The following is a 27190-nucleotide window of genomic DNA, read 5'->3' on the forward strand; positions in this document are numbered from 1 at the left end:
GAAGTGTTCAATAAATGTTTTTGTTGAGAAATTCTGTGTTTATTAATGTTACATTTTATCTTTCAAATAGAGGTTTAAAAACAAGCACATATCGGCCAAAAAAAAATCGGCAGCATTTATCGGCCATCGGCTGACCTTGATTTCTAAAGATCGGCATCGGCGAGAGAAAATCCATATCGGTCGACCTCTACAAGAGTCTGCAGATTCTTTTCATACAGAAATAAATGGAAACCACTGACTGCCTGGAAGACATGAAAGTAATATAAAAATACAGCAAGATGACTTTGAAAATGGTAACCTGCAATGTACATTAAGTCTTTAGTAATTGGGCTAAAACATGTATAAACACAGGAACTATGTTATGGCTCTGCTACACACTATTCATGTTTTGTGATCTTGCACTATCTTGTATTTAAGAGTTCTGTGGTTTTACAATTACTAGAACTTCATTGAGAGACCAAAAAGACAAAATATATTTTGGATATAAAAACATTTAATATATTTGTCCCCCCCGAAAAAATTACACACCATACATTCGTGCAACTTCCTTGATTTGTTACTGAAAAGCATCCCTTTACCATCTAAATGTTTACTTGGATAACCAGTTTAAATATGCGATCTGATATCCAGCAGCGTCATGTTCTCTGAATCTAAAATACTGTGAAGTGTCTAAACAAAATACCACCCTAGGGTCATGGTGTTTTCACCATCTTGCTTCCACCAATCAAATCTTTTCAGCTGTGTGCAGACACTCTGCGGGGCATGTGTGCTGTAGGTTTGTCCTGCGACTGACCCATGACTTAACTGGCTGTCACAGGGAGTGAATGGCTTGCCAGCTAGCAGCTGTGGCCTTTGTGCCACAGTGAGGCCTGTGGCCCTCAGTCCAAGTGTCTCTCTGTGTGTGAGAGACACAATAGTGTCACTGTTGGTGGTGCTAAAGAGCCCGTTTGTTGATGTTGAAGATTTTGACAGAATGGTCGGCGCTGGCGCTGGCAAGCTGGACCCAGGAGCTTTCCTCCTCGACTTCACTCTCTCCGTCAGTCTGTCCATCCTTCTTGTGGTTCTCTTGACCTACTCGGCCAGTCCTGGGCCTCCAGCGAAGCCTCTTGACCCTCAAAGCATGGCTTTGTCTGCGAAAGTATGTGTGATGAAGGGAAACAACAAGATACTCTGGATCACAGAACAAGCTTTGGAAAAAAATCTAGACAAAACAATGCTTCACTACTGTACCATCTCTCCTTCTCAGACACAAAACGTGCAGAGACAATCCCAAACATCTGTCACCCAATCTTGTGAGCAACTAAAGTGTGGTTGTGAGCAGCCCGAGGAGCAGAAGCCTTTTGATGAAAAGACACAACAAAGACTCACTCCCTAAGCTCTACAGATGATGACTCACACACCCATGTGGGATACAACGCACACAGAAATACCTGTCGATGCCTGCCTCCTAACTGCTGCCCAGCTCAAAGGAACACAGCTATTCAAATCCAGCAGCCTGCTGCCAGCCATGAAACTAAAGGCACACTACCGTTAGTAGTGGCCATTGGAGGCCTTTCAAAGTTGCATGGTATAAACTTCAGATGAGACTGTGTGTGTGTGTGTGTGTGTGTGTGTGTGTGTGTGTGTCTCTGTTGTAAGGATACGAGATGTCTGTTTCTCCACAGCTGCTCCAGTCATGTCCTCTAGCAGGCTCCTGGCCAGGGCTCCACCTGTACAGCAATATCCTGCCACACTCCAGCCCCACTGCAAGCAGGTAGCTGTGGAAAGCACCAAAACACACACAAACTCAGCTCAAACCCTAATGCAATGGCCTAGAAACACAATTGAAATAGTGCAAAATGTTCATACTTTGACTCCACTACATATTTTAGATACATTTTCACAGGATGAAAATGTTTCATCAATGCTTTAAAAAGAAAAATCTCTTAATACTTTATCCTTTGACTAATAAAGCTGTATTTATATCAATACTATCAAGCAGCCCACTATGCCCAGACCTGAAGCGTTATTGGTACATTGTAGATGATCGTAGTATTCTAATATCAAACGTGATGTTGAAGTCAGACTTCTGCCGTGTCTACACAATGATATATTCAGTATTGATTTGTAGCCTCGTCATTTCCATAGTTCCCAGGTAACACTGGAGCATAGATTGTGCTGAGCCAGAGAAGGTAACCTATTACTATTGCTATTACTTTGCCAATTGTACTAAATTGTTCAAAACAGACAACCATAATGTGATAATTTTATAAAGGGTGTCATAATACAAAAATATACTCTGTGTGTGTGTGTGTGTGTATACACCTGTTATCAGAGCAGAGTACAGGGCAGAAAGCCACAGCAGTAGCAGAATCTCCCACATCCAAAATGGAAGAACATGGCTTAATCTCAGGAGGAAGCATAGTGTCTACAGAGTCCTCTAATCTGCACGGCCCCCACACTATCACCTTGACACACACACACACCCCCACACACACCCACACACCCACACACACACACACACACACACACACACACACACACACACACACACACACACACACACACACACACACACACACACACACCAAATGTAATAGCTGTTTACTACAAAAATGCATTCATTACATTACTACCTCAAAGTGCAACCATCGCCTTAAGAGAAAAGACTTACCTTCTTGTCCCGACTGGATGTCACAAAGTATTTGCTGTCTGGGCTCCAGTCACATGACCAAATGATACGGCTGTGTATGGCTGTGTCCTTCCCTGTGTGTGCATACAGCGAGAACTGGGGCTCTGCATGCATACAAACACAAACAAGTACGGAGATCATATAAAGAATGAACTCAAACTCGGAATACTATTATCAATCCCAACACTACATATATTTTGTCACACTTCTCTGACACTTCCTTTATGGTGATAGATGAGCTGGTAGTCAAAACTTTGTGTCATGATTATTGTAGCATGACATCAGCATGTCTAGATCCCTACCTCACTGCTCTGTTGCAACAATGGCTCTCCAGAGGGACAAATAAAGAAGACGGAGAACCTCATTCCAGCCCTCCATTTCAGTCAGTTTTGGTTTATGACCTGCTGCTGTTTATTTCCCCAGCCTAAGTCATTTCAGACCCCAGATTGGTTTTCCCCAAAGAGCTTGTTTGTATGCTGGTGGCAGCCGCCTGTCTGTGTGTATGCAGCGGTGCTGCTCTCTCTCACACACACAACCATAGTGTTGCAACAAAAGTGAGTATTCCACCGTGTCTATGTGCTCACAACACTCGAAATGTACACATATGTGGTTGTCACACACACACACACACACACACACACACACACACACACACACACACACACACACACACACACACACACACACACACACACACACACACACACACACACACACACACACACACACACACACACACACACACACACACACACACACACACACACACAGCACTTCCTTCCATTAACACTCTTATCTGAGGACAGTGAGGAGCACAATGGGCTGTTCAGGTCGACCTCACAGAGGTGGAAACCAGAGACAGAAACAGTAGAAGTAAGACGAGGAGCATTCGGTTTAAGACACAATTAAGCAAAATACATCAAGAAGATAAGAGAGCAGCACTGATTAGATAGACAGCTGCGCAAAAAAGCAGAAAAGAGAGGAGAGGGAGGCCTCAGTGTCTCCTTAATGAAGATGTCTGGGCGCTGGACCCACGTCGGAGAAGAAGAGGGTTGAGGAAGAGGAAGGGAGGATGACATGGTTAGACTTAATGGGGAAGAGGAAAAGAAGAACAGAGAAGCTGAGAATGTAGGGAGTCAGTTTGTTTGATCAGCTCTGACTTTGTTTAACCTTCCCTGGTCTGGCCTACGAGACTGTGTGTGCGTGTTCTTCACAATCACCGTGAGTGATTCAGCAGCCAACCAAAACAGACGGGACCCCCTCCCCTCCAAACCCTCCCTTCCTCTGTCACAAACACTATCCCTGCCTCGGTGCAGTCCACTATACAGGTAAACAAGAAAGCACAGGACTATTCTGAGCTGCCAAAAGAGCCGTAAAATGTGTTACCAGGTGCAGGTGGAAGGTAATCTTCTGGGCTTAAATGTCATGTTCTGCTCACCTTGAGTACAGGATCGGGTTATTTGTCTGATTTGAGTTGAGGTGCGGAGATTCTCTTATACAAACAAACTCTCCAGGAGCACGCTCTTGTTTAAAATTACTCTATTATTCTGAAATAGGTGGTTTTCATTCTTCAAAAAGCGTCATTTTATTTTTGTAAAATCTCAAATCAACATGGTAAATACACATCAAACGATAAGAAATAATGATACATAAAAAGGGATTGACAAATATGGTTAAAATTATAGGAACATGGCTGAAATGGAAACAAAAAGAAAACTGAACTGGAGCCAAACAGAAATTGGGATGCTGGTAGAGAAAGTACATCAGAGAAATGATAAAATAAAGGTGATTACATGGACATGTGCAGGCAATGAGGATGAGGTTCTTGTTGTTACCACCACAGAAGAAAGAAAAAAAGGCAGTGGTGTGAAATCCTATTAAATGTTCAAATCAAATGCAAAGAGTAGGCTATAATATGAGAACTCAAGTTCCCCGGGAGTATTTAGTGTTTGGCTCTCAAAGAGGATTTACTTAATTTCTCAAGACATGTGGATACGGACAGTGGTGACCTCCTGAAACAAATCTGTTCCTCTAACCATTAATGTCACCACCGATGAGTTGAAGCTGAAACAGGTAAAAGGTCAAGAAAAACAGAGTGATAGAGAGTGATACAAAGGAGGCTTTTAGATTGGTGTTTGCAATATGTCAAATAACAAAAGGCTGTGTTGTTGTCACAGGAGCCTGAAATCAAACCAAGGGCCGAAAACATGCCACTAAACTGCCACTATGTTTGTTTTTCTTCCAACAAGTGTTGCACAGCTCTAGAAATGTATTTACAGCGTTGATAGTTTCCTTCTTCATCTTGATCCCGACATGATATGCACGCAAGCACAGATTTGATGAGCTATCACAATCTGTTGCAACCTCGCTATACTGACAAGCCCTCTGGCAATAAATGAGGTTGAATAAGTAAACAGGAAGGCATCTGTGTTCTGCGTAGTTAGTGTCCATCTGAAAGCCCTCGTACCCAATTTCAAAGCTTTGCTGCACCTACTATCCAAATGTTAAATAAAGATATTAATACATTTGTTGGGGCGTTAGTGAAGTTCATATTGTGTTCAATTTACATAAATATACAGAAAAAAATGTGCTTTAATTTAATTATAATCTTCTTTTATTAGCTCCTCTTTGGACTGATTTCAGTTAACGCATCACTTGTTTGGCTCTCCACAGTATTAATTAGGGGAGTCCCTCTAATCAGGCCCGCTTTACTTGGAATTTGAATTGGAACAAATCTGCTCAGTGGGTTTACCTTATTTAATTTATTTATTTATATTGCAGCTGGTGTGGTCTGACAGTAAGGCTCCAATATTGTCCCTTTGTCTTGAAATTCACTCAAACACATTTTTAATAAAGCTAAATTTATTAGCAAAACGCCATGAAGAGCTGTACTGCAAATAAGTGATACAATCCTTTAAGGTGGACCCCCTTATCAGTGACAACTCACCTGGACTTTCAGGTGTGGGCAGGTTCCGTCTCCATAAAGACCAGGTGCGATCACGGGAAACAGCCAATAGGAGCTGTGCATCAGGGGAGAAGGCCATCTGGGTGACAGTGAGGGTGTGGCACGGCAGCATCTGCAGCTGGCGCCATGTGGCTGTACTCCACAGCAGAACTGCTGCATGCTCGGCTTTAGATGCCTGGAAAGACAGTTTAGATTAGCTCATCTACACAGAAAAAATACTTTATCTTGAAAAAAGCATCTTGAAACCCATTTGTTTTCTTTATCTTTTACTGTGTGGGTTAAACACTTATTTCACTTTGCTTTATATACTATCTTCTGTCTCTTCTATCTCCCTCTTTGCCTTTTCTTCTTCTTGTAACACACTTGCCAAAACGCTATAAAAAGTTTGCTTGCTTGTAGGAAGAAGAAAAAAAGATGTAGAGGTGGGATAGGGATGCGGATGGTCGTGGCAGGGAATAAAAGGGAACGTCATTTTGAGGGGAGAAGGGAATATAGCAAAGAGGTGCTGAGGAAAGAAAGAAGGGCAGTTGGAAGAAACAGAAGATATAGGGGAGGGTGAAAGGGGAGGAGGTGGGTGAGGTAGAAAAGAAAGAGTCGAAGTGAAGCGCAGTGATTGTATTCCACAGGAAGACAGAAACACATCAGTGATGGCTAACAGCTGTGTGTTTGTCTGGAATCAAGGTCAAGACAAGCTAGGTACTATCAATACCTGGCAGGGGTGTTTAACCCTGCTGTGTGTGTGTGTGTGTGTGTGTGTGTGTGTGTGTGTGTGTGTGTGTGTGTGTGTGTGTGTGTGTGTGTGTGTGTGTGTGTGAATATGAGCATGCAGAGTAAATGTGTCATGATCTAATGCCCTTTGCTTATCACACTGACCTTGCATGCAGATGCCAGCACCGCCCTGTGGCTGTCTGAAGCAAGACAGAACATCTCAAAGCCATGGCCGTACCTGGAGGAGACAGAGGAGGACAACCATACAGATATTAATCAAGAACAGGATTCAAGCTGTACTGAACATGTGGAAGGACAGACGTGACCTGAAAGACAGACGGGCGACAGGAGGACAACAACAAAGAAAGCACTCCCAGTCTGACAGTAAATTAAGTATTCTCTTATTCCAAAGCATCTCCCTGACAAGCTTCCAGGCTCGAGCCATCGCTGCTTGCTGACAGGTAAAAAAGCAGACAGAGTGTGAAATTAAAATACTGATCTGCGATGACTGGTCCTTCTGCTGAAAGAGATGAACAATGATGATGCTCACTCACGGCTAATCACACGACTAATCACTCGCAGCCTAATTACTTTTAGCTTGCCGACTATCACCTGCTTGTTTTAAAATGTCAACGAGTCCACAAAGTAAAATCACAGCATGCAAACCAAGGCAGGGAAATTTCTCCCTAAACACAAAGCTTTCAAATGCTGCAGCAATTTGGCCATGGCGCTGAGAGCATTATTTACGCCACAAAAATAACTCGGCCATTTACTCATTTTAATGTTTCTATTATGCACTAAATGATTCAAGGGGGTGAAGCCAAATGGAGGTAGAAAAATGCTTTTCAACACACACAATGCCTACACCTCCAATAAATGGCCACGCCATATGTCATGTTTATGGCGGATTGACAGGTAAATGGATTTAACATTGGCCCCAAATGGAGGCAATATATTCCCCCCCAGTAGGAGAGGCTCATGGGATGGCAAGAAGCTGGATTGTGATTGGCTAATGAATGCAAGGAGGGAGACCACTAAGAGCTTCGGGAAGTCCATCATTTTCAGTTACAATAAACCCTTTGGGCAAAATTAAACAAACACAATTCCATCTGGAAATGTTGCTTAATTAAGAGTAATATGGAAACCCAGATGTCTTTATATGCAAAGGAAGTACATAAAAAAGAAATATGTAGTGGAGATTGTTATTGTATTACTGTATGTCTCAGGACTGGATATTGCTTGTACCAGCAGGTGACTGAAACTAAAGACAAGCTGAGAGACATTTGGATACGCTGTTAGCAGAGAGACATTTGGATACTCACAGTTTCTGGACCTCAGGCCACAGAGTGTTCTGGAGAAGATGATCCTCTGGTGGGGGCTCTACACACAACACACACACACACACACCTTACATAACTGTCATTTGCAAGGCCCTGAAAACTGAGCTGTTTTAAAATTCAAATACAACCAGTTTCCAATTTACTAAATGAAGGATTACACCCCAAGTGTTATAATTTCCAACTTTTAAATCCTTGTTCTGTTAACCCAATAAGGGACAGATAGGATGCTGAATGTGTGTATGTGACAGGCTTATCAGTTAAAAAGAAACAAAAGACAGAGTAAGTACCAGAGAGACAGAAGGAGTGACTTAAAATTACATGGTAGACCGAGAGCATGATTGATCGCCTCGAGACAATGTTCTCTCACATTCATATGCAGCCTCTTTTAGCATTTAGCGTGCACAAAATCCTCAGCCACGCAGCTTTCCGCTTTCCTTAAAAAAAAAAAAGAAGCTTTTTTGAAACAACTGCTGCTTTATCTCCGATTCTTAGCGGCTGCTGGCTTTGAGAGGGGGTCAAATCTAGTCTCTCCTGATCCTCTCCTTCACACACCACAGGTTCTGCACAAGCCTGTGCTGCCCTTGTGTTGCATGTAATTGAAAGCTACACTCCTGGTGTTTTCCTTGTTGGTCATGAGCTTCCCATTTTGCCTAATTCTTAATTCCTCTCCTTTCCTGTGGAAGCCAGTCAAACGAGTGAAAATGCATTGTTAACAACAGTCTCCGTACTTGGTTGCTCCCTACATAGCCCGGGGTCATTGATACTTAAACTTTGCAATCACATAAGCCTGCTTTCTAATTAGCATTGCAGATTAAGGAGTGGCTTCAATCATGCTGGTGACAGCCCTTGACACCCTCTAGCCCAGGGGTTTTAAAGCGCCACACTACGTTCTCTTCGACTCTCATCCATTTCCTATCTGCTAGTTTCTCTGTTTTGCCTTTGTTCCTTTACTCTTCTTCCACTGTGTACCTCTGTGTCCTCTCTACACATTAACCCAAACCCATCCATCTTATCTTACATTTGAGATCTTTTTCTAATTTCATATGAGAGCCTGCAATTTTCTTGTCTTATTCCTGCATTTATTTTTTTGCTTCTGCTTAGATCATTGCTTCCTGACACCTCTTCTTCGTCTTCCATCACCCGCCATCCCTTTGCTCTCATCCCCTCTCCTGCTGTAATATCATTGGTCTCCAGCAGACCTCAGGCACTGTGGTATAGCATGGGGAGAGCCGTAATGACTAACTGTCCGTCTGGCAGCACATAATTGTCGAACATCTAGAACATCTAGCGACAGGCAGACTGGAACTCTTAAATGTGTACCCAGGCTTCTGAGTGGATCGCAATTGAGGAAATATAAAATCAGGCTATCAAATTGTGGAGGAGACAGGGATGCATTTTGGTTCTAAAATTATTTATGAAAGAGCTTTAAATAAATGGGGGTTTACTGAGATGACTACTAAATCTTAGAAAAGGACCATATTATGTTGGAAAAAAATACTTTAAAAGTGTTGTTTTTGAAGGTTTACAGTACCAGTCATGATGAGTGGGTGGAAGTAAGACTCCTGGTATTGATCAGATACACTGTTGAACTGCCGCTCTTCTTCATTGTTTTTTGGGGCAAGGTCACCTGTAAATATAAATGGTATGATGATGACGTCTGTGAATATATTTGACTATTTTGAATAGTACATTACATAAAAGAAATACAAATAATAAACAAACCCACAAACCATTAAACTACTGCTCATGAAAATTGATCATCAGATAAAACTTGACCCGGAGCATTGAAACACCCGCATGCGGAGCTGAGCAAGTATTTTACCTTGAAATACAGCCTTGTTGGACAGACCCAAGGCAGGTGTGCTGGCTCCTTCTGGAAGGTTGGCAGAGTCCTGGCAACAAGCAGATAAATGAATGGACAAAAGACACACACCACACACACAGCACATTTTACGGTTGGAAAACAAATTTTTAGTAAGACCTGATCTTTGGACAGACGGCAAACATGTGGCTCTAAGGGCCCTATTTTAACGATCTAAGCGCACGGCATGAAGCGCATGGCACAGGTGCGTTTAGGGCGTGTCCAAATATACTTTTGCTAGTTTGGGCGTAACATGCAATAAACCAATCAGAGTGTCATCTCCCATTCCCTTTAAAAGCCAGGCGTGTTTGTACCTTGGCACATTGCTATTATGATGGCGGATTTGCACCGTAATATTTTTATTTGTAATCTTTTGCATGTTTGTGTGCTGCGTGCGTGTGTGTAACAAGCATAGTGTGCGCGCGCTCTGCACGAGCCTAGGCGCATTTCACTAATTCGCTGTTAAAATAACAATGAAATGCTGCGCTATTGACAGGTTTGTGTTGGTCAATGGCGCGATCACTTCCCGCTGCCTCAAGATAGCAATACGCCAAGAATTCACCTGAACACACCTCCCTGTAAGACCAGCACGCCCATGGCCGCAGATGCATTTGTTATTTAAACAACGTGGGCGCTGGACTGGAAATTGACAACTGCGTCGGTCTTAAACTAGCAAAGTCACTTTGTCGGGTGTCAGGTTTTGTGCTGTGCCGGGTGCAAGATAGGGCCCTAAAAGGTCATGGATTTAAACTACTACTTGCCATGCAATGAATCGAAATAACCTGACTCACACTAGATGTCAAAAGCTTTTCTCTTGAGGTCCCAGAGATGTTAGCAAAGTTCTCCACAAAATTACGAGGTGCTTGAAACACCCGCAGGACCTTCTCATCAGCTCCCGACACAAACTGAAACCTTCCAACCATTGCCAGACACTGCATGTCGTATCCATGGATCTGTGGCCGTGAGATTTCATGCCAGGTTGCCTGCAGGGTGAAAAAGACATGGGAACATATAGTATTGTAAAGATGCAGATCTGGTTATGAGGATCCCAACCAGCTGCATGTGGTTGCCAGGGCAGGCAATTGTAACCAAGCCAAATACAACATTGATTCTTCTGTTCAAAGAGAAGATGACCGAAATTCCTTTGGCACCGGCATGAGGTGGCAATATTCCGAACTTGTGTGTTTGTGTATATTGTCTCATAAATAAAGAAATGTGGCGTGGTAGCTCTTCATCTACACTACAAGCTCATTGCATTAAGAGCAAGAACCCCAATAGCAGTGTTGTATTCAAGTGTCTAAAATGTATGCGTTACATTCAGTATGTTCGCATTATTCTTGATAGGAGTGAATGATATGATTATGTGAAATTTTGCTATTCTGCTTATACCAGGGTAACTATCCTTTTAATATCTTTAGTTGCATTAGGCCATAGTGGGTAATGTTGCATCACTGAACAGGACTGCTTTATGGCAATATTAGGTTTCTAGAGTATTTGCGTCAATGTGATGAATTATTAGTATACTTACCATCTGGTTATTTAATCTAATTCCTAACTATGCACATAAAGCATGTAAAACTAATGTCACTAATTTTGAGCTACAATCAGCTTTGCAATTCTTCTACGTTGACAAGTTAGATGTGATTCTGAGCTTACTTTACCTGTTTGGCATCTTGTTTCCTCCATGGAGTGAAGAGTCTGGTGGTCTGGTCCGAGCCCACGCTGAGGATGAACTCACCCTCAGGATCCCAGCTCAGGTCCTGGACCTCATTAAAGTGACCTGATATCACAACCCCAGGCCTCCAATGTCCCTGTCGGACAGCATTGCAATGGTCAGTTTACAACTTTCAACCTCTGATTTCCCTTTTAAATTTCCCCTCTACATACACATCACTTCAATGACTAGTTTGATTGGCAACTACATTAGAGTGGGGGATTATAATTTAGGTGTTGCTGTCTGAGAAGTCGATCTCCTTTGAAACATCTGAATTAGTTACCAACACCTTCAGGTTTGTGCTGTACTTTAAATTCACCTTGCGAGTCAGCGTAATTGAAATGCGGTTATCTCTGAACTTATGTTGTGACTTTAGACCCCCACTGTTTCTCAGGGACACCCAACAAAGACACATGCGAAGCCAGTCAAATTGAGTGGCAGACAGGAGACTTAGTGTGACTAATTACACTAATCACTGTGTCTCACACAGTGTGGCTGTGTAGCAATGCACCAACATGGAATCTTATTTCAAACACTTAGGGACCGTTCGGTATTTATGGAATGGACCACCGGAGGAAAATAGGGCAGGGCCATGTCTTTTTATTCTTTGTTGAGGGGAGGGTCATCCAAAAATTTTTAGTCCAGAGGGGGGAGGGGGGGGTTACCCAACTTTTGTATTCATAGAAACAGCAAAATTTCAAAGTAGGGGGAGCAGTGCCCCCCTGGTGGCTGAAACGGATAATTGCATTGTTTAAAAAATGAGTGGAATAATTACATCTGGATGACCAAATATTTTATAAATATCTAGCTAAATAACACAAAACAACTAAATGGTGGTAGGTAATACATCTGATTCCATATACTGCTTTAGTAAAAAAATATTTCCTGGCTGACAATGTGAGTAGCAGGATGCAAAAAACGAAAATTACTGTTGCACTAGTCTGGACATCTTACCGTGCCAAGGTTGCAATAAAGGTTTCCTAAATGCCACATTTGATGTCAGCTTACTAACTGATTGCGGGTTTTGTGTAGATTTGGACTTACGTTTATTCCACTTTGTTTAAACGGCGAAGTGGAGGAAGCTTAGTGACGAGGCCATAGCAACCAGTTTGTGTGTTGAATGTTACCCAGAGTGCTTTGGTGAATGGTCTTAATGTTTTATGGTTTTATTTCATGTTAATACTAGTTTACTAGAGGAGTAACTTAATATTTGAAGTAATGCAGGAAGTGTGCATTTAGTTTCCATGCTTATTGTGTTTCCACAACGTTAGTGAGTAAATCTACTGAAATGGCCACCACACCATAATGTGTGAGTGTGATGCTTCAGATGAGAATGCAGAGGTTAAATAACCTATGTCATTGCTGTAAAAAAAAAAAAACAATGGTAATCAGTGGCCCCTGAAATAAATAACGAACAGTCCCTTACAATTCCAAGTGCTTCAGGGAAATGTACATTTGGTGTGTAAATGTATTGTGTATTGTAACAGAACACAAATACTGGCATTATATTGATTTGAAAGTTTAAGAGTAACTGAGGCTCACCTCTTTGTCTTTGTCTTTGCACCAGAGATGTAGAGCTCCATGAAAAGCGTGAGCCACGATCATGGAGCCATCCGGACTCATCTGGCAGCCGTAGAAACCCAGAGTGTTGCCACCAACCTCCCCTACACGCACCTGTGAAGAAAAAAAAATAACATGATGTGGGGGCGATCGTAACTGATCGGAAGCATCAACTCATTTGCTTTTCAACACAAACTCGTATCTGACATCAGGTGGGTGAAGAACATTTGGTTTCTGGGTCAGAGTCACTGACTTGCTGCGGACAAAGATGAAAGCAACCTGTAAAAACATGGAGGTGTATCAACTGCCACATATGGAGAAAAAGCAACCGAGTAAATTAGGTTATTTCTGCTATTTCTGAGAGTTATGAATTTAGCCTCCTTTCATCCTATATGACATTCAGGCATGCCGTATCTTGTCTAGTGGTTCCATCAAACACCTGAGTTCTGTGTAAACCTACAGGCTCAGATTTATAGAAAAGAAGAGGAGTATGTTAAAAAGTTCTCAAATCTGTTCCGTCTCTCTCCAAGACTTATTAACTAACAACTCACATAATGGTGATAGAAGCAGAAAAAAACTGCAAATTAAGCTGACAAGTCAAATGAGAAATTATGCAAAATGGGAGTTATCAGAGCTGAATAAACTGTGTTGTGTTTTTTCTAACCGAATACATTTGTCTAATACAAAAGGAAAGCAATCGCAGCGCAGCCTATCACACTTAACAAATAATCATGAAAAATGGCAAAGCTTGAGAACCCAGAAGGATTTACATAAATTAGATTTGGGTGAGAGCTTGTGACCCCTGCGTCAAGCTCACAGGGCAGATCGTATAGACAGTGAAGGGTCCGTGGACATGAGAGTCCATAGGGTCTGAGCTTCCACTGAAAAAAACAATCAAATTTGAAAACAGCCATAACCACTGCCTCTCAGCTCAAAAATTGCTAGAAAATAAAACTCCTCTAGGATTCTGACCACCTGTCCAATCTCTGACACCTTGCTTTTGTGTGTCGAGACAATTCTGTGTTGAATTTTGTGGATTCAAATCACTACCTGGGGCAGAAAGCCCATTTTGATTTAAGTGCAGTTACCAATTACACTGACAAATGAAAATGCACTTGTTTAAACTCAGTCAGTCATTCTAACTCACATTAAGTTAAGTTTTTTTTTTCTAAGCAGGGAACAAAAAAAAAAGAGAAAAAACAAGTGCATTTTAAGTAAATATAAGTGTAAGAGGCAAAACAAAGTATTCCAACTAAAACTGAACAATATTCAGCCATAATGCAAAATAAAAAGAATCTAATTAGTTCTAAAAATGTTTTTTTTTAAAATACAATCTGTTCTCATTCATCTTTTCATTGACATTAATATCCACAGAGAACAGAAATTACATACCAAAATAGAGAAAACAAGACAATATTAATATCTCATCCGGTTGCTTGCATAACCGATAGGATTCAATGCAGGATTATGGGATGTAAATAACTTGAAACAATGTAGAAATGAATCCACAGGAATTCTTGTTTAAGCAACTGAGAGCTTTTCTAACCATGAGCTGTCGATATTTTGACTTGCAACTGACTTGTAGAAGAAAAATATGCTTCAAGCCTGAAATATAAAAGGACAGTGCAAGAGAGTAAGCCTACACTCCTGCATGAAGAGACATCTTCATTTCCTATTAACTCACTCTTGTGAGTTTATTCTTCAATACTTTGAGAGTATTGTGTTGACCAGGCCAACTTCTCACTGAGGAATTCAAACAATTAAAAGCTTTATCGGGCTCTGAGGCCTTGGAGGTAAACTGGGCCCAGAGGGGAGATCTATTAGGATCGATAGCAGCAGAATCAACCCTAGAGAGCACTATCCTCCCCTCTCAGCAGCACTGAGGTCTGTATCCAGGTGTATTATATCTATTATATCTGTAATTAGCTTGTGCCTTAAATTATATGAACATTGGCTGTGAGGAAATATGAGAAGTGCTAAATTCACACTTGACTGATTCAAATATGGAAAGATGTACAGCATAGCTTGTTATCTTTTCTTGAAGCAGTTAGATAGAGTATTTTAGCTGCAGCAGTGGCCTAAGGCAGACTGCAGAAGAAACACATAAGAATGTACAGTACATGCACTCATTACATGTTAAACATGTTGAAAGGCTACACACAAACCCACCAGCAGAGGCACACAAATATCTTCACTATGTCTATTGTACATGGCAGGAAAGTGGTGTCCTCAATCATCCGGCCTTCTTAGGGAGCTTGAGTTGGTCATCAATGACCTTCAAAATAACGCCTGTCTGCAGGCTGAAACACAGCCGAACTAATGGCAGCGATAAAGGCATGCCTTCACTTTGAATGGCACAATCCTCCAGCCATTCAGAGAGAGAGAGAGAGAGAGAGAGAGAGAGAGAGAGAGAGAGAGAGAGAGAGAGAGAGAGAGAGAGACACACACAGAGAAAGAGAGACAGAAAAAGAGACATAGATGGTGAGATTTAGAGCGAACAAGATGCAACATTAAGCAGGTTGATTTTAAAATTCTGCACACAAGAGCTTGCCGTAAATCATGCAAAAACTCACAGAGGCAAAAAGCCATCATCTGTCTTGTTTACGAGTGGAGGAACAATATGGATGCACGGCGTGCCTTATCGCTGGCAAGTTGGGGTTAGGGGGAGGAACAGAACAAGGACACAAAAGAGGGAAAGGCATATATCATTCTTTGAAGGAGTGAATGAGGGAGATGGGTGCTGAATGAGCTTAGCCAAGATGAGAAACCCATACAGTGTAGAGTACAGGTTTTCAAATCAACTTTTCAGGCTGAAATACTAACCGACACACTGAGAGACTGAGTCTTCTTCCTTTCAATTTCTCTTGATGTTAAGATCTACAACATAAAGTAAGGACTGCAACTAAGAATTACTTTAATTATCTATTCATCTGTTGATTTTTCTCAATCAATCGACAATTGTTTCATCTAGAAAACCCAAGGTATTGTGTTCAAATTCCACATTTTATCCAATCAGCAGTCCAAAAATCCCAAAATATTCAATTTATAATGATATGAAACAAGGAAAAGCAGACAATCCTCACATTTGAGATGCCAGAGCCAGCAAGTTTGGCATTTGGCTCCATAAATGACTTGAAATAGTCCATTAATTGCTGTCCCCATCTCTAAATGTTTTCAGCAATTGCTGAACGAAATAAAAATCCAAAACACTGATGAGAGATGTGAGAGTGAACAAAAAAAAAGGCCAAAAATCAAAACAATAAGCTGGGATGGCTGAAGAGCTGAGGGGTACTGCAGAGTCAGGTGATCACTGGTTTAACTTTTCACCACCTGTACTTCTCCATTCAGTGAAGTACAGGTGACTGTGTTACAGGTTCAACAGAGCACACTTCTGACAACACCTTTCAGTGACATTGCATGTGGTCAACCAGAGAGGGCAGCAAAATGCTGCTTTTCAGCTATAAAGTCTTTAATAGACAGTATTAATAGAGAACTACCTTAACATGTAAATGGACTGTTCTTATATAGCGCTTTTCTAGTCTCAACGACTACTCAAAGCGCTTTAACATTGTACAGGAACCATTCACCATTCACACACATTCATACACTGTGGCCGAGGCTGCCGTACAAGGGGCCACCTGCTCATCAGATAATCATTCACACTCCGATGCGCAGCACCACCAACCTTCCGATTGGCAGGCAAGCGCACTACCACTGAGCCACAGCCGCCCCTTACATGCATGCACATTATTAAAAAAATATTAACACATTTTTTGTTTTAGTGGCCAAGTGTAACTTGAAGAGACTACATAAGCCGAGGTCTGACAATAGGTTAACTCTTAAACACACAAACTGACAATCCCTCCAGGCGTTGTAGTGGCCCACTGTGGTCAGTCTGAGATGTTAATTACCAGTGTGTGTTGTTAGTAAGATGTGCTTTACGCAGCGGTGGGCCCGGCCACCCCACTGCCAGCCCTGCTCTCCATTAAATCTCACCAATTACTCTAATCAGCGTGAAGAAGTGGAACCCTTCTTTGTAAAAAAACGGCTAATTAAGACATACACGGCTGGTCAGTTAGCGCTGTGGAATCTGCTCTGCCAAAAACTTAAACTTCCCATAGAAAATGGTAAAACACTCGAAAAGGACCAACTGCCTTTGATTCTGTCTAACTTGTAAAGGTGGAAAAGAAATGTAAATACAGTTCAATTCACTAACATTTCTTTGTGTATCTGTGTGTGTGAGCTTCAGAGGTCAAGTTTCCTTTCTAGGCAGGGAACCTGTCAGTTCAAAGGGTTTGGCTCTCTCGTATGAAGAAAAAAAAAAGAAGAAAAACAGGTGAGAAGGAGTGGACAGAGAGTAGGAGAGAAATGCACTTTCACATTCAACAACCAAGGTTATTTCAGGTAGGGGGTTGATTTTCTTTCATTTTTGGCATCAAGAAGAAAGGCCTGTGCGGTGGAGGGATATTGGCCACACCAGACGTGATTTAAAACGGCCACTGCTGCTTTTCATTTCCACTGACCACCTCTGTCTAATAACACTGAGAAGAATATGTGACATGAAGAATCGGCACAGGCTTCAGGCCCTAATCATCGTTCCTTTTGTCAGAGAGGAGAATCAAGACTTTCATGGTCGCTCCTTTCTGTGGTCTTTGTTGCTCGTCACTGTGGATGTGCATGATAAGATCAAAGGCGCAAAAATGTAACCGATCAAGTGTGGAATCTTTCTTATCACCTCAGAGTGTGTTCACACTCAAGGTGGCTGCCATGGGAAGGTGAGCCATTTCTGTGCAATGGGACGGATATGTGTGTGTGTATTTGAGAGCCTGTGGGATACACAGTATATATGTGTGTGTGTGTGTGTGTGTGTGTGTGTGTGTGTGTGTGTGTGTGTGTGTGTGTGTGCATGTTTGTGTCTGATTTTTCTGCAACTCTGCCCATGACTATGTGTTTCTGTCAGGTACGCAGAAAGGTAATCTGAGGTACTCCTGGGCCACCTGAGAATTGGCCAGTCGTATAAAAAACAAAAAAAGGTGTGGGGCAGATGGCCAGAGAACTGCTTTTTCTTCGCCATTCACACTTGTGTTAAATTTAGCCCTATTCTGGCACAACAGCAGCTGTTGGGAGCTAAGAGAGACGAGGTGGAGGGGGGCGAAAGGGGGTGAAAGGAAAGCAGGAGAGAGATATGATGTGTGAGAGGGAGGCGAGATTGGAGGAGAGAAAGGAAGGCAAGTGGTGGAGAAAAAAGTGCAGGACAGAAAATGACAGAAGGCAGAAGTGGGGGGTGAGAATTAAAGACAGATCATGGAGTAAAAACATTTTTTTTTAAATGGCATGTCTTCCAGAAGCCTCTCCGCCCCCTGTTGGATGTGTTGTGGAATAGGTCGTAAATGAGGGGGTTCAGTGTGAGTGAGTGATAGAAGGGAAACCAGCACGAGGGCCCTGGCAGGAGAAGAGAGAATACAAGGGGAGGGCTCAAGCTCCTGGATCATGTCAAGAGCTACTGAAAGGGATGCTTGCAGAAATAGAGTGGGAAATTGGTGTGTGGGTTTGTGTGCAAACCCTGTGTTCCCTGCAGAGAGTGATTGATGCCATGCATGTATGCTCTGTGTATCTGCATACCACTACACCCTCCTTGTACTCAAGTCAACACTCACCTGCTCCACCCAGACTCCAGATCCCTCCTCAGGAGCCCAGAGGATCATGGTTTTGTCCATGGAGGCAGAAAGCAGACTGAGAGACTGTTGCAGCTCACCGCCTGCAGGGGGAAACAGAGACACTTGAAAACCCATACAGGAGCAGTCAATACTGGTCAACTATTCTAAATTCTATTCCACTAGCGGGATTGCTCGGGTGCCGCCGGAAATTGCGCCAGATGTCCCTCTTTTCGGCTGGATGTCCGTTTCCTTTCGCTTTCTTTGTGTTGACATTGTAAACTCCGGTGGATTTATGAGGATTATGGTTAACTGCTCCTCAGATCTCTGCAGGGTATACTGCAGGTAGACTATCTGTCCAATCTGAGTTTTCTGTTGCACGACTAAAACAACTCTTGAATGTACACGTTCCACCACAACAAGTTCCTTCCCGAGGCTATTTTGCAGAGGCACCATGGCTCTCTTTCTGGCGCTTAGTGCCGCCCATGACTATTGTGATTGGTTTAAAGAAATGCCAATAAACCAGAGCATGTTTCTCTCACATCCCAGAATGCTGTGTGGACTAGCCAGATCCTCCTCCGCAGCACTGTGAAGGAAGGTCTGGCAATGCGAGACTAATGGCCAACAGACAACAGTCAATTATTAGGCCAGTGGTTTTGTGATCTTCTGATTAATTTTTATGGGGCTGTACTGTAAATACTGAAAAAAAGTAGTGTGGGATTGCCTGCACACAGCTCTCAAAGACCGCCACCACTAAATCTTTACATAGAAAATACTTGTTTACTGATATATTAATGTTCTGAATGTCAAGTACAGCCACTTTAAGGTTGCACAGTAATCAGAACCATGCTTTTGTTTGCACAATTTATTTAACTTGGTAGCAAACGATACTGACACTTTATATTTAGGATGTTAGCTCTGATGCATCAAATGTGCTTCCTACATGTGTTTTCAGGTTAAAAAAAAGATGCCATGCATTAGGATGCATAGTATCATGTCATATTCTAATTATTACAATCTATGCTTGATGATAATAAAAATATTTTTTGTATAGATGGAATAATTGCAAGTCTACTTGCTAAGCTTTACTTATTTTAAGTATCTAAACGATGTGTGATGTACACAAAAGATGTGATAGGTGTGAAATGATCTTGATGTAATAAGCTTTTAAGGCAACCAGAGATTAGCACATTCATTAGCCTTTTCCGTTGAGAGCTTATTAAGGCAATAACTTTTCACACCCGCTATTCTTTTTTTTCTTTTTAATTGTCACAATCGCTTGCTGCCTTTTGTAAGCAACAGCATTGTAAGACAAAAGGGGAGAGAAACAATGTCTCTCAGCTTAGCGTGCAAGCCAATCCATTTACTGGAGGTAACTATGTCGATTCAGAAAGTGAAATTCACTTTTAGACAAACACTAAACACATTTTTGCAGGAACCTAATGCCAATTATCTGAAACTTGTGTGAGTAATGGCCCTGGTTTTTCATCAAGGTACCTTTGTAGAGAGGAGGCTGCCAGTGGACTCCATAGACCCAGTTCTCATGGCCTGCCAGGACGGTCTCAAGAGACACAGCAAACACTGAGGACACGTCTGTAGCAGGAACACGGAGAGGCCACACGAAGACTGTTATCAAGATATCAGTTTTATAATAGAGAACCAAGTAGGTATACTTTTTTGTGGCTTCTAAACATTCCATGAAAAATCAATTAAGTACGTGTTACATAGATAAAGGTAAACACACACACTTGGTTCTTTATGAAGGTCGGTAACCACCATGTGCCGTTATACCATCAAAAAGCGTGTCTATTGATTTGGTTAATTAGCACCTTTTCATAAATCAAGCCTGCATGGCCCACTCACCTCTATCCTTCACTTCAAAAACATCCTCTTTCATTTTGATGATGGTGAGATTGTCCTCTATGCGGGCATCTGTCCCAGACTTGGCACACAGCCTCCACACTCTGATGAGGCAGTCCTGGGAACAGCTGGCTAATAACAGCTCCCCACCTGAAGTCAGAGAGAGAACATAAAAACCTTCCTGACTGAAAGAAGTTTTCTATAAATTCTTAAAATATCATATTACTGAATTGATAAAAAACTGCCTTTGTATCATTTACTCTCCTGTGTTGATGATAAAGTATGGGTTATTATCAAATATTATTATTACAGTTGTGGTGTTTAGCAATACTTTGAGAACAGTCATATTTTTCACTTGAGCTTAAGTTGAGTATGTTTAGAGCGATAAATAATTGAGCCAAGTTGGATCATTTAGATTTTGTTTTCTGTTTTGTTTTCTGTTTTGTAATGAGCATTATAGCCTCTTCTAGCATGCCTATTGGCTCTTGTTGTCTTCAATTATTTGTTATAACTGTCATCAAGGCATTATAGAAGAATGCTGCTGACTGTGACATGGCCAGTAAGACAGCAGGAGTGCGGGCCAAATATACACAGACACTTGGTAAACAAAACATAAGCCACTTCTCCGAGTGCTCCAGTCTGTCACATTATGCATTTTCAGGTTTAGTCCAATGGCCACTGGCCCAGTTTTGCCTCTGCCAAGACAAAGACATTTATAATGCGTCTGTTGCTATGGCCTAAGGCCTCCTGAGGAGGGAGGAGGAAGGCCATAATTGTTTGTCGATTACGATGTAATGACATTGATGATGATTGCAATGATTGTTGAAACATTGCTTTTGATACTTGTGATGACATAAATTACCCATAGGCAACAAAAGAAGTTAAACCTTGTACTTCAACTTATCTTGAATCATGCGTGCAGAGTTTTTCTTTGTTCATTACATTTCAAAACGTCCGTCAATCTGTGCCAGGGTACAGCCACAAACTGTGGCATCTGAGGGGCTTGAGCAACATAATGTTTTCACCCCACCCTTAATTACAACAAACAGCCTAACAATAAATATGAATTAGATCAGATGATGTTGTAGCCTGATGTGTGTCAGATCAGATGTCTGACTCCCTATCATAATCAAAAGGCTGCATGTATCTGAGTCACATAACCATAAGTATTATGGAGCAGCAGCTCGAGACTCAGAGGTAACTTTTTCCTGCTGTGCCAGCAAAAATCAAAACTTATAATATCTAATCACTGTAATTAAATGGTTTAAGTCACTGCTCAGTGACGTGCAGGAGACAGGGAGACAGCTGTGTATGGCACGGGCTTGCACGCTGCGACACCAGTAGAGTCGTTTTACACACAGCTGGTTTGGTGTTAGAGCCAAAGTGATACATGTAAATGACACTCTCTGTGTTTCGGTTAAGGTTCACCTAACTGTGAAAGAACAAATGATAAAGTGTGAGTTCAGATCAGTTTGTGGACTGAAAGAAACGCCCATGCAGAACTGATCATATTATATATTTAACTTTATTTTAGTTTGGCTTAGTTGACGCCCTCTTTACGAGACAGACGTTCAATCAGTAATAACTAATAAGATGCTTTTCAAAATTAGCTATCTGTTTAATGGTGATGAGGAAAATAAAGCCCTGATGCAGAGAAATGATTGATCCTCTGCATGTAAAAAGCATCATGTGGCTCATATGAAAGCCGTCTTTTTGCTTTAACTATCTGATCTCTTTTTTATAAAATAAATCTTGCAAGAGAAGGATGAACTAAAAACACCATCCCCTGCTCTCCCAAAAGAGTCAGACTACCCTTTCTTCAGTAAAAGTAGAAATTATAACCTATGACCAGCTGATTTTATGTTAGTGCTGAAAACTACTGAGATTGATGGAAAGAAAATGGTGATTTAGAAAATAGGATACAGATAGAAACACAAAAACACAAAATAGCATCATGCTCTGAATGCAAGTTATGATAAACTGCCCCTCTAGTGGTGCAATTTGCCATCTGCCAAGTCATAAAAGAAAAGAATGATTTATGTAACTACTATCACCATGGGGAGAGGGTTTTGTCATTTCTATGGGGATATTTCATATAAACAAACTTCTCTCTGTCTCTTTGCTGGCTCATAGCTTGGCAGCGTGGAGTAGGTCATAGACTTTGAGTGGGAAGGAGACACTGGTGGAGAGGGCTAGTTAAGGAGATGAAATAGCTTTTACACAGTCAGAACAGTGAAGTTATGAAGAACCCTTGAAGAGGGTAAAAATTAGCAGAGCTTGAATTGGATCCATGCATTGCCATGTGCTATCACAATACTGTGAATAGCACACAAGTTGGTGAAGCTGGCCTCAAAATAACTGGTTTAAAGGATGTGTCTAATTTTGATTTTTTTTTTTTTTTAACTTATTTTATTTAAGGACACATCGGGACCCTTAACCCCTCTTTGTAACCTTAAACTTTATGTTGTTTGCATAAATCAAATCAGCTCATAGCAGAAAAAGACTGACTTACTCTTGACTGACACCAAGCTAAAAAAAAAAAAAAGGAGGCATCATAAACAGTATATTCAATGAAGACTGAACTAATAGAATGTAACAAGTATGGTTTGCCCATACACTGTCTAAAGAACTCTTAATTAGCCATCAAGCAAACATTAAAACAGTACATCTAAGAATCTTACCATGTATTTTTAGTATCAAACAGGTCTTGCTAGCTTCCGTTGTTCGCTTGCCATAACCCAACCCTGGTGGCTTAGTCATTACTACTGTCACCACTTATCAAAAAGATCCTTGGCTCAAATCTCATCACTGGTATCCTAAGAAAATTTTGCTGGGCTTGAGAAGATGTTGGTGATTTGTGGGAGGCTCGAGAGCACTTCAACAATGCTTATTAGTTCTGTTCTGAAATGTTTAACCTGGGCTTTCTGGTTCATGGAAAGGTTTTAAAAAAACCCTGCCTACAAATATATTGTATCTGACTTTGTGTCAAGTGAGACGTGCAAGCATACTGGGATAGTTACAGTTAATTCAAAACAAGTCTACTCCTGAAATAGTAACGCTACCATTACTTCAAACAGTAACGCTTACCTAGAGATGCCCAGGCCACTCCACGGACCCAGTCTTCGTGTCCTTGCAGTGACATGGCCTTCTGGAGCTGTCGTAGAGCAATTTAAAAAAAAAAAAAAAAAAAAAAAAAAAGGTCAGATGTCACTCTGATAGTTTTGTAATTAAAAACAAAAGTGTTGGCACGGAAAACATGAATGACCTGTCCCTGACAGACTATTGGCCTGAGCTTACCTCTCCGTTGGACTGCACATACAGATGCACCTGAGAGTTATCACCCCCACAGGCCAGTATGGGAACTGTGAGGAAAGATACTCCGGTTTTCACACAAGTCATGGAAGCATACACACATGGCAGGTTGCACACATTTACATGTAGGTCTAGGTTTCATAAACAGGAGCGGGGTGGAAGGGAAGGATGAAGCACAGGATCAAACTGACGAAAAGGCACGTAAAACACAAAGTCAAAAGGAAACGAGACACTTCAAACGCAGGCTGCATATGACATTCGGAAAAATGTCTGTCTGTGTGTGTGAGTGTAACCTCAAGGATGTCTATGTAGGAACAGCTTAGGCTTACCTCTGCTGCCTGGCAACAGTGCCAGAGAGACATCCATCATGAAACTGGTGCCAAACGATAAGGTATGGAGACACTCAGCTGAAAAACACAAATGTACATGGAGTTAAACTTTCTGACCCCCTAGGAGTAATGATGCTACACAAAAAAAAAAAAAAAAAGCTTATATACCGGTATTATGTTAAACTATAGGGCTTGAGTGTGAACAGAACTACATGTAAAATACTTCTTTTGACTGTTCCTGTTTAAAATATTTGCCACATTTTCATCTCTGCCTCCATTTATATGTAGCTGCCAATGGTCTTTCAAGCTGTCACAATCCAACATAACATGCATAGTATTTATATCTGGGAATACACCCCAAGGTTACGCCCAGTCCGCATACACACGTTTAATTTCCATGCTTGTCAAGCAGCATCAGTGTTCCTCTGCACTGACAGGTGGACAGAACTTCCAACAAAGAGAAGCTGTTATGGGTGACAGCTTATAAAAAAAAAAAAAAAAAGTAGATAAGGATGACTGAACACCACTGATATTTAATTTATTTTTTTATATGAGGAAATGAAAGCAATATTACAATTAATATGGCTAATTAATACAACTGTGGTAATTCTGTCAGCTTACATTTTTAAGGAAATAAAAACAAGGATAGATTACACAGTATGTACAGTCATTTCTGTCCAAAAAACATTTCACTTTTTTTTTTCTATCATTGACAAATTGTTTTGTCTCCAAGTGCTGTTTAAACTATGGCAGGCTATTGCAAGTGTATGTAAAAAATACTGACACAATGTCATAGATGTGATGCATGCTAAACAGTTTTGCAGCACTGCAGAGGTGAGACAAATGATCATGTTGTTTGTAAATATTGCCATGTCCTCTTTCAGCCACTAGGGGCAGATAGTCTAACTGTAGTTCAAGCAATACAATTGATTATTTATTTATCAAAGTAATATGTGATCCTGTTCTGAATAGAGTCCCACGTCAAAACAGAAATTCAAGGCAACTGGTGGAAATTAACAAGCAGACTTTTCGAGAAAGTAAGAATGTTTTCTTTTTGCAAAATATTGACAATATCCTACAGGTTACCTCAGTGGTTTCTAACCCTAACCCTAACTGAACCTGTAAAAGGGATCACAAGATTAATCTATAACTACTAATCTAAGGAGTTGTGAAATGATTATAACACTTTTTAAAAACTTTTTTTTCTTGAGGAATACTGTTCAGTTCTACCTATTGATGCCTTAACGTATTTAAATGAAACAGTCTGCGCACAACTCACAGACTGACATGCTCCCTGTGAAGATTGGTATAAAGAAGACATTTCTTCATATTAAAAGGGTCACAAGCAAAAAAGGTTGGGAATCACCCATATTAATACTTTAAAACACTATTTTGTAGCATTTCCAACACTGTTATGGCATCAAAGTACTGTACCACAAGAGCTCCACAGGCTGGCACTGAATGTATTTGCCAGGGTTTCTGTGTCTCTTACCTTCTTTTGCTTCATTGCAGAGCCACAGTCTGACTGTGGAGTCGGATGCTGAGGAGGCCACCAGGATCTTTGAGTCCTCCACATAGATAGCATCCACAGCACAAACTGGACCAGTGTGGCCCTTACACTCCACCGACTGGATGAACTGGAAACAGCAAAGAAAAGGACAGAAACACTGGTCATTGGAACAGGTGGTAGTAGCTCAGTCCATAGGGAGCTGGGTTGAGAACCAGAGAGTAGCCGGTTCAAATCCCTGTCCGAACCAAAAATATGGAGTGTGGATTGGTAGCTGGAGAGTTGCCAGTTCACCTCCTGGGCACCTTGCACCAAACCCCCAACTGCAAGGAGCAGCCCCCTCACTCTGACATCACTCCATTTATGTGTATTGCATGTATAGGTTCTGAGCACATGTGTGTGCAGCTGCCAAACGATAAGCCTTTATTTATCCCGGCATGTCTTCTTCTTACCTTCCCATTTTTAACCTCCCAGACGATAAGCCGATTGTCTGAGCCTCCTGAGACAAGATGATTCTCTGGAGCTGAAACAACAATGACAACACAGTTAAGTAAAGAGGACACTGTATGGCTACAACCTTTTGTGCACCTTTGGACTTGGGCTGTTTTTCATGGTTTGGGTTATGTCATTTAGTTACAATTAAGGCTAAATGTATTGCTACAGCATACAATGATATTTTATATACAATAGTGTGCTTCAAAGTTTTTTGCTAACCGTTTGGGAAGGCTTTCTGAGCTCAAATGGGAAGCTTTTTCAGGGTATGGTATGGAAGAATAGCCTGCACTGAGCCCTGGTTTTGGAATAAGATGTTCAACAATCAATAACGTTCGAGAGTCTATATACTTTAGACCAGTGATTCTGAAAGTGGGGCACTCTGTCAGGGGGTCCGTGAAAAGTTTTTAGATTCATTCGTTAAAATTATCATTATATAAAAGAAAATAGATTACTTTTTACAAATCTATAACTTTTAGAATCTACAAATATGTTTCATTCATGTCTAATATCTTTCTAATTCATTTTTCCTGTGTTGTTCTTTCACCTAACTAAGACTATAGAAATGTAAGGGGTGACGTGCCTGAAAAGGAGCTTTACACAAACTGTTTTAAAGCCAAAATGAAGAAGAATAGCTGAAGACTATTAATTTTAGATCCATAACCCGAATTAATTTAAGTCTAATAAAACATCTCACTTCTACTCGCGCACACGCCGCTCGACATTTGTTGTGGTGGCAAATCAAACGGACGAGAAATAAGTTACAGATCCCCAGTTTGGCAGCAAGTCCATCAGTGATCGGTTTGTCTGTCACTCTCTCTCTCCACACTCACCACAGTCCTGTCTGTTAATCCACTGGACTGTATTCACTCTTCCTGTGTGTCCATTCAGCACAGCCACAACTCGCCTCTCCTGTGGTCAAACCAAATGGTGTTTTATTAAGGTAACGAACAACGTATACGTTTATTTACATTCTCGGTTATCGTTAGGTGTGACATCTAACAACGACAGCTGACTTTACAGAAGAACTTAGACAAATTGGACTACCTGTGGGTCGTACAGAGCTACGGAGGTACATGTCCCAAAGGCAATGGTCCCCCCACGACCCCAAGAAACAACATTTGGAGTCCTGTTTGCACAACAAGCTACATGGCATGTTTCAATTACGGGCGCCGCCATCTTGAAAGCTGTAGATGTGGCGTTGCTGTAAATGTGGC

General features: G+C 41.3%; 1 protein-coding gene across 1 annotated transcript; it reads right to left on the reverse strand.

The window, feature by feature from the left end:
• Nucleotides 1-61: 61 nt before the first annotated feature.
• Nucleotides 62-27190, reverse strand: elp2 (elongator acetyltransferase complex subunit 2). Its single transcript, XM_028598207.1, has 22 exons — nt 27021-27190; nt 26807-26885; nt 25934-26004; nt 25467-25611; nt 23975-24052; nt 23631-23695; nt 23421-23487; nt 20337-20483; nt 19971-20066; nt 18477-18577; nt 12802-12933; nt 11207-11356; nt 10337-10528; nt 9507-9576; nt 9216-9311; nt 7667-7724; nt 6510-6582; nt 5619-5811; nt 2654-2775; nt 2305-2447; nt 1644-1757; nt 62-1130 (listed from the first exon to the last, which is right to left on the reverse strand). Exons 1-22 carry the CDS (start codon nt 27150-27152, stop codon nt 935-937), a joined length of 2520 nt encoding a protein of 839 aa, XP_028454008.1. The 5' UTR covers nt 27153-27190; the 3' UTR covers nt 62-934.

This window comes from Perca flavescens, chromosome 14, assembly GCF_004354835.1.
Source record: "Perca flavescens isolate YP-PL-M2 chromosome 14, PFLA_1.0, whole genome shotgun sequence".
In the NCBI taxonomy this organism is placed as follows: domain Eukaryota; kingdom Metazoa; phylum Chordata; class Actinopteri; order Perciformes; family Percidae; genus Perca; species Perca flavescens.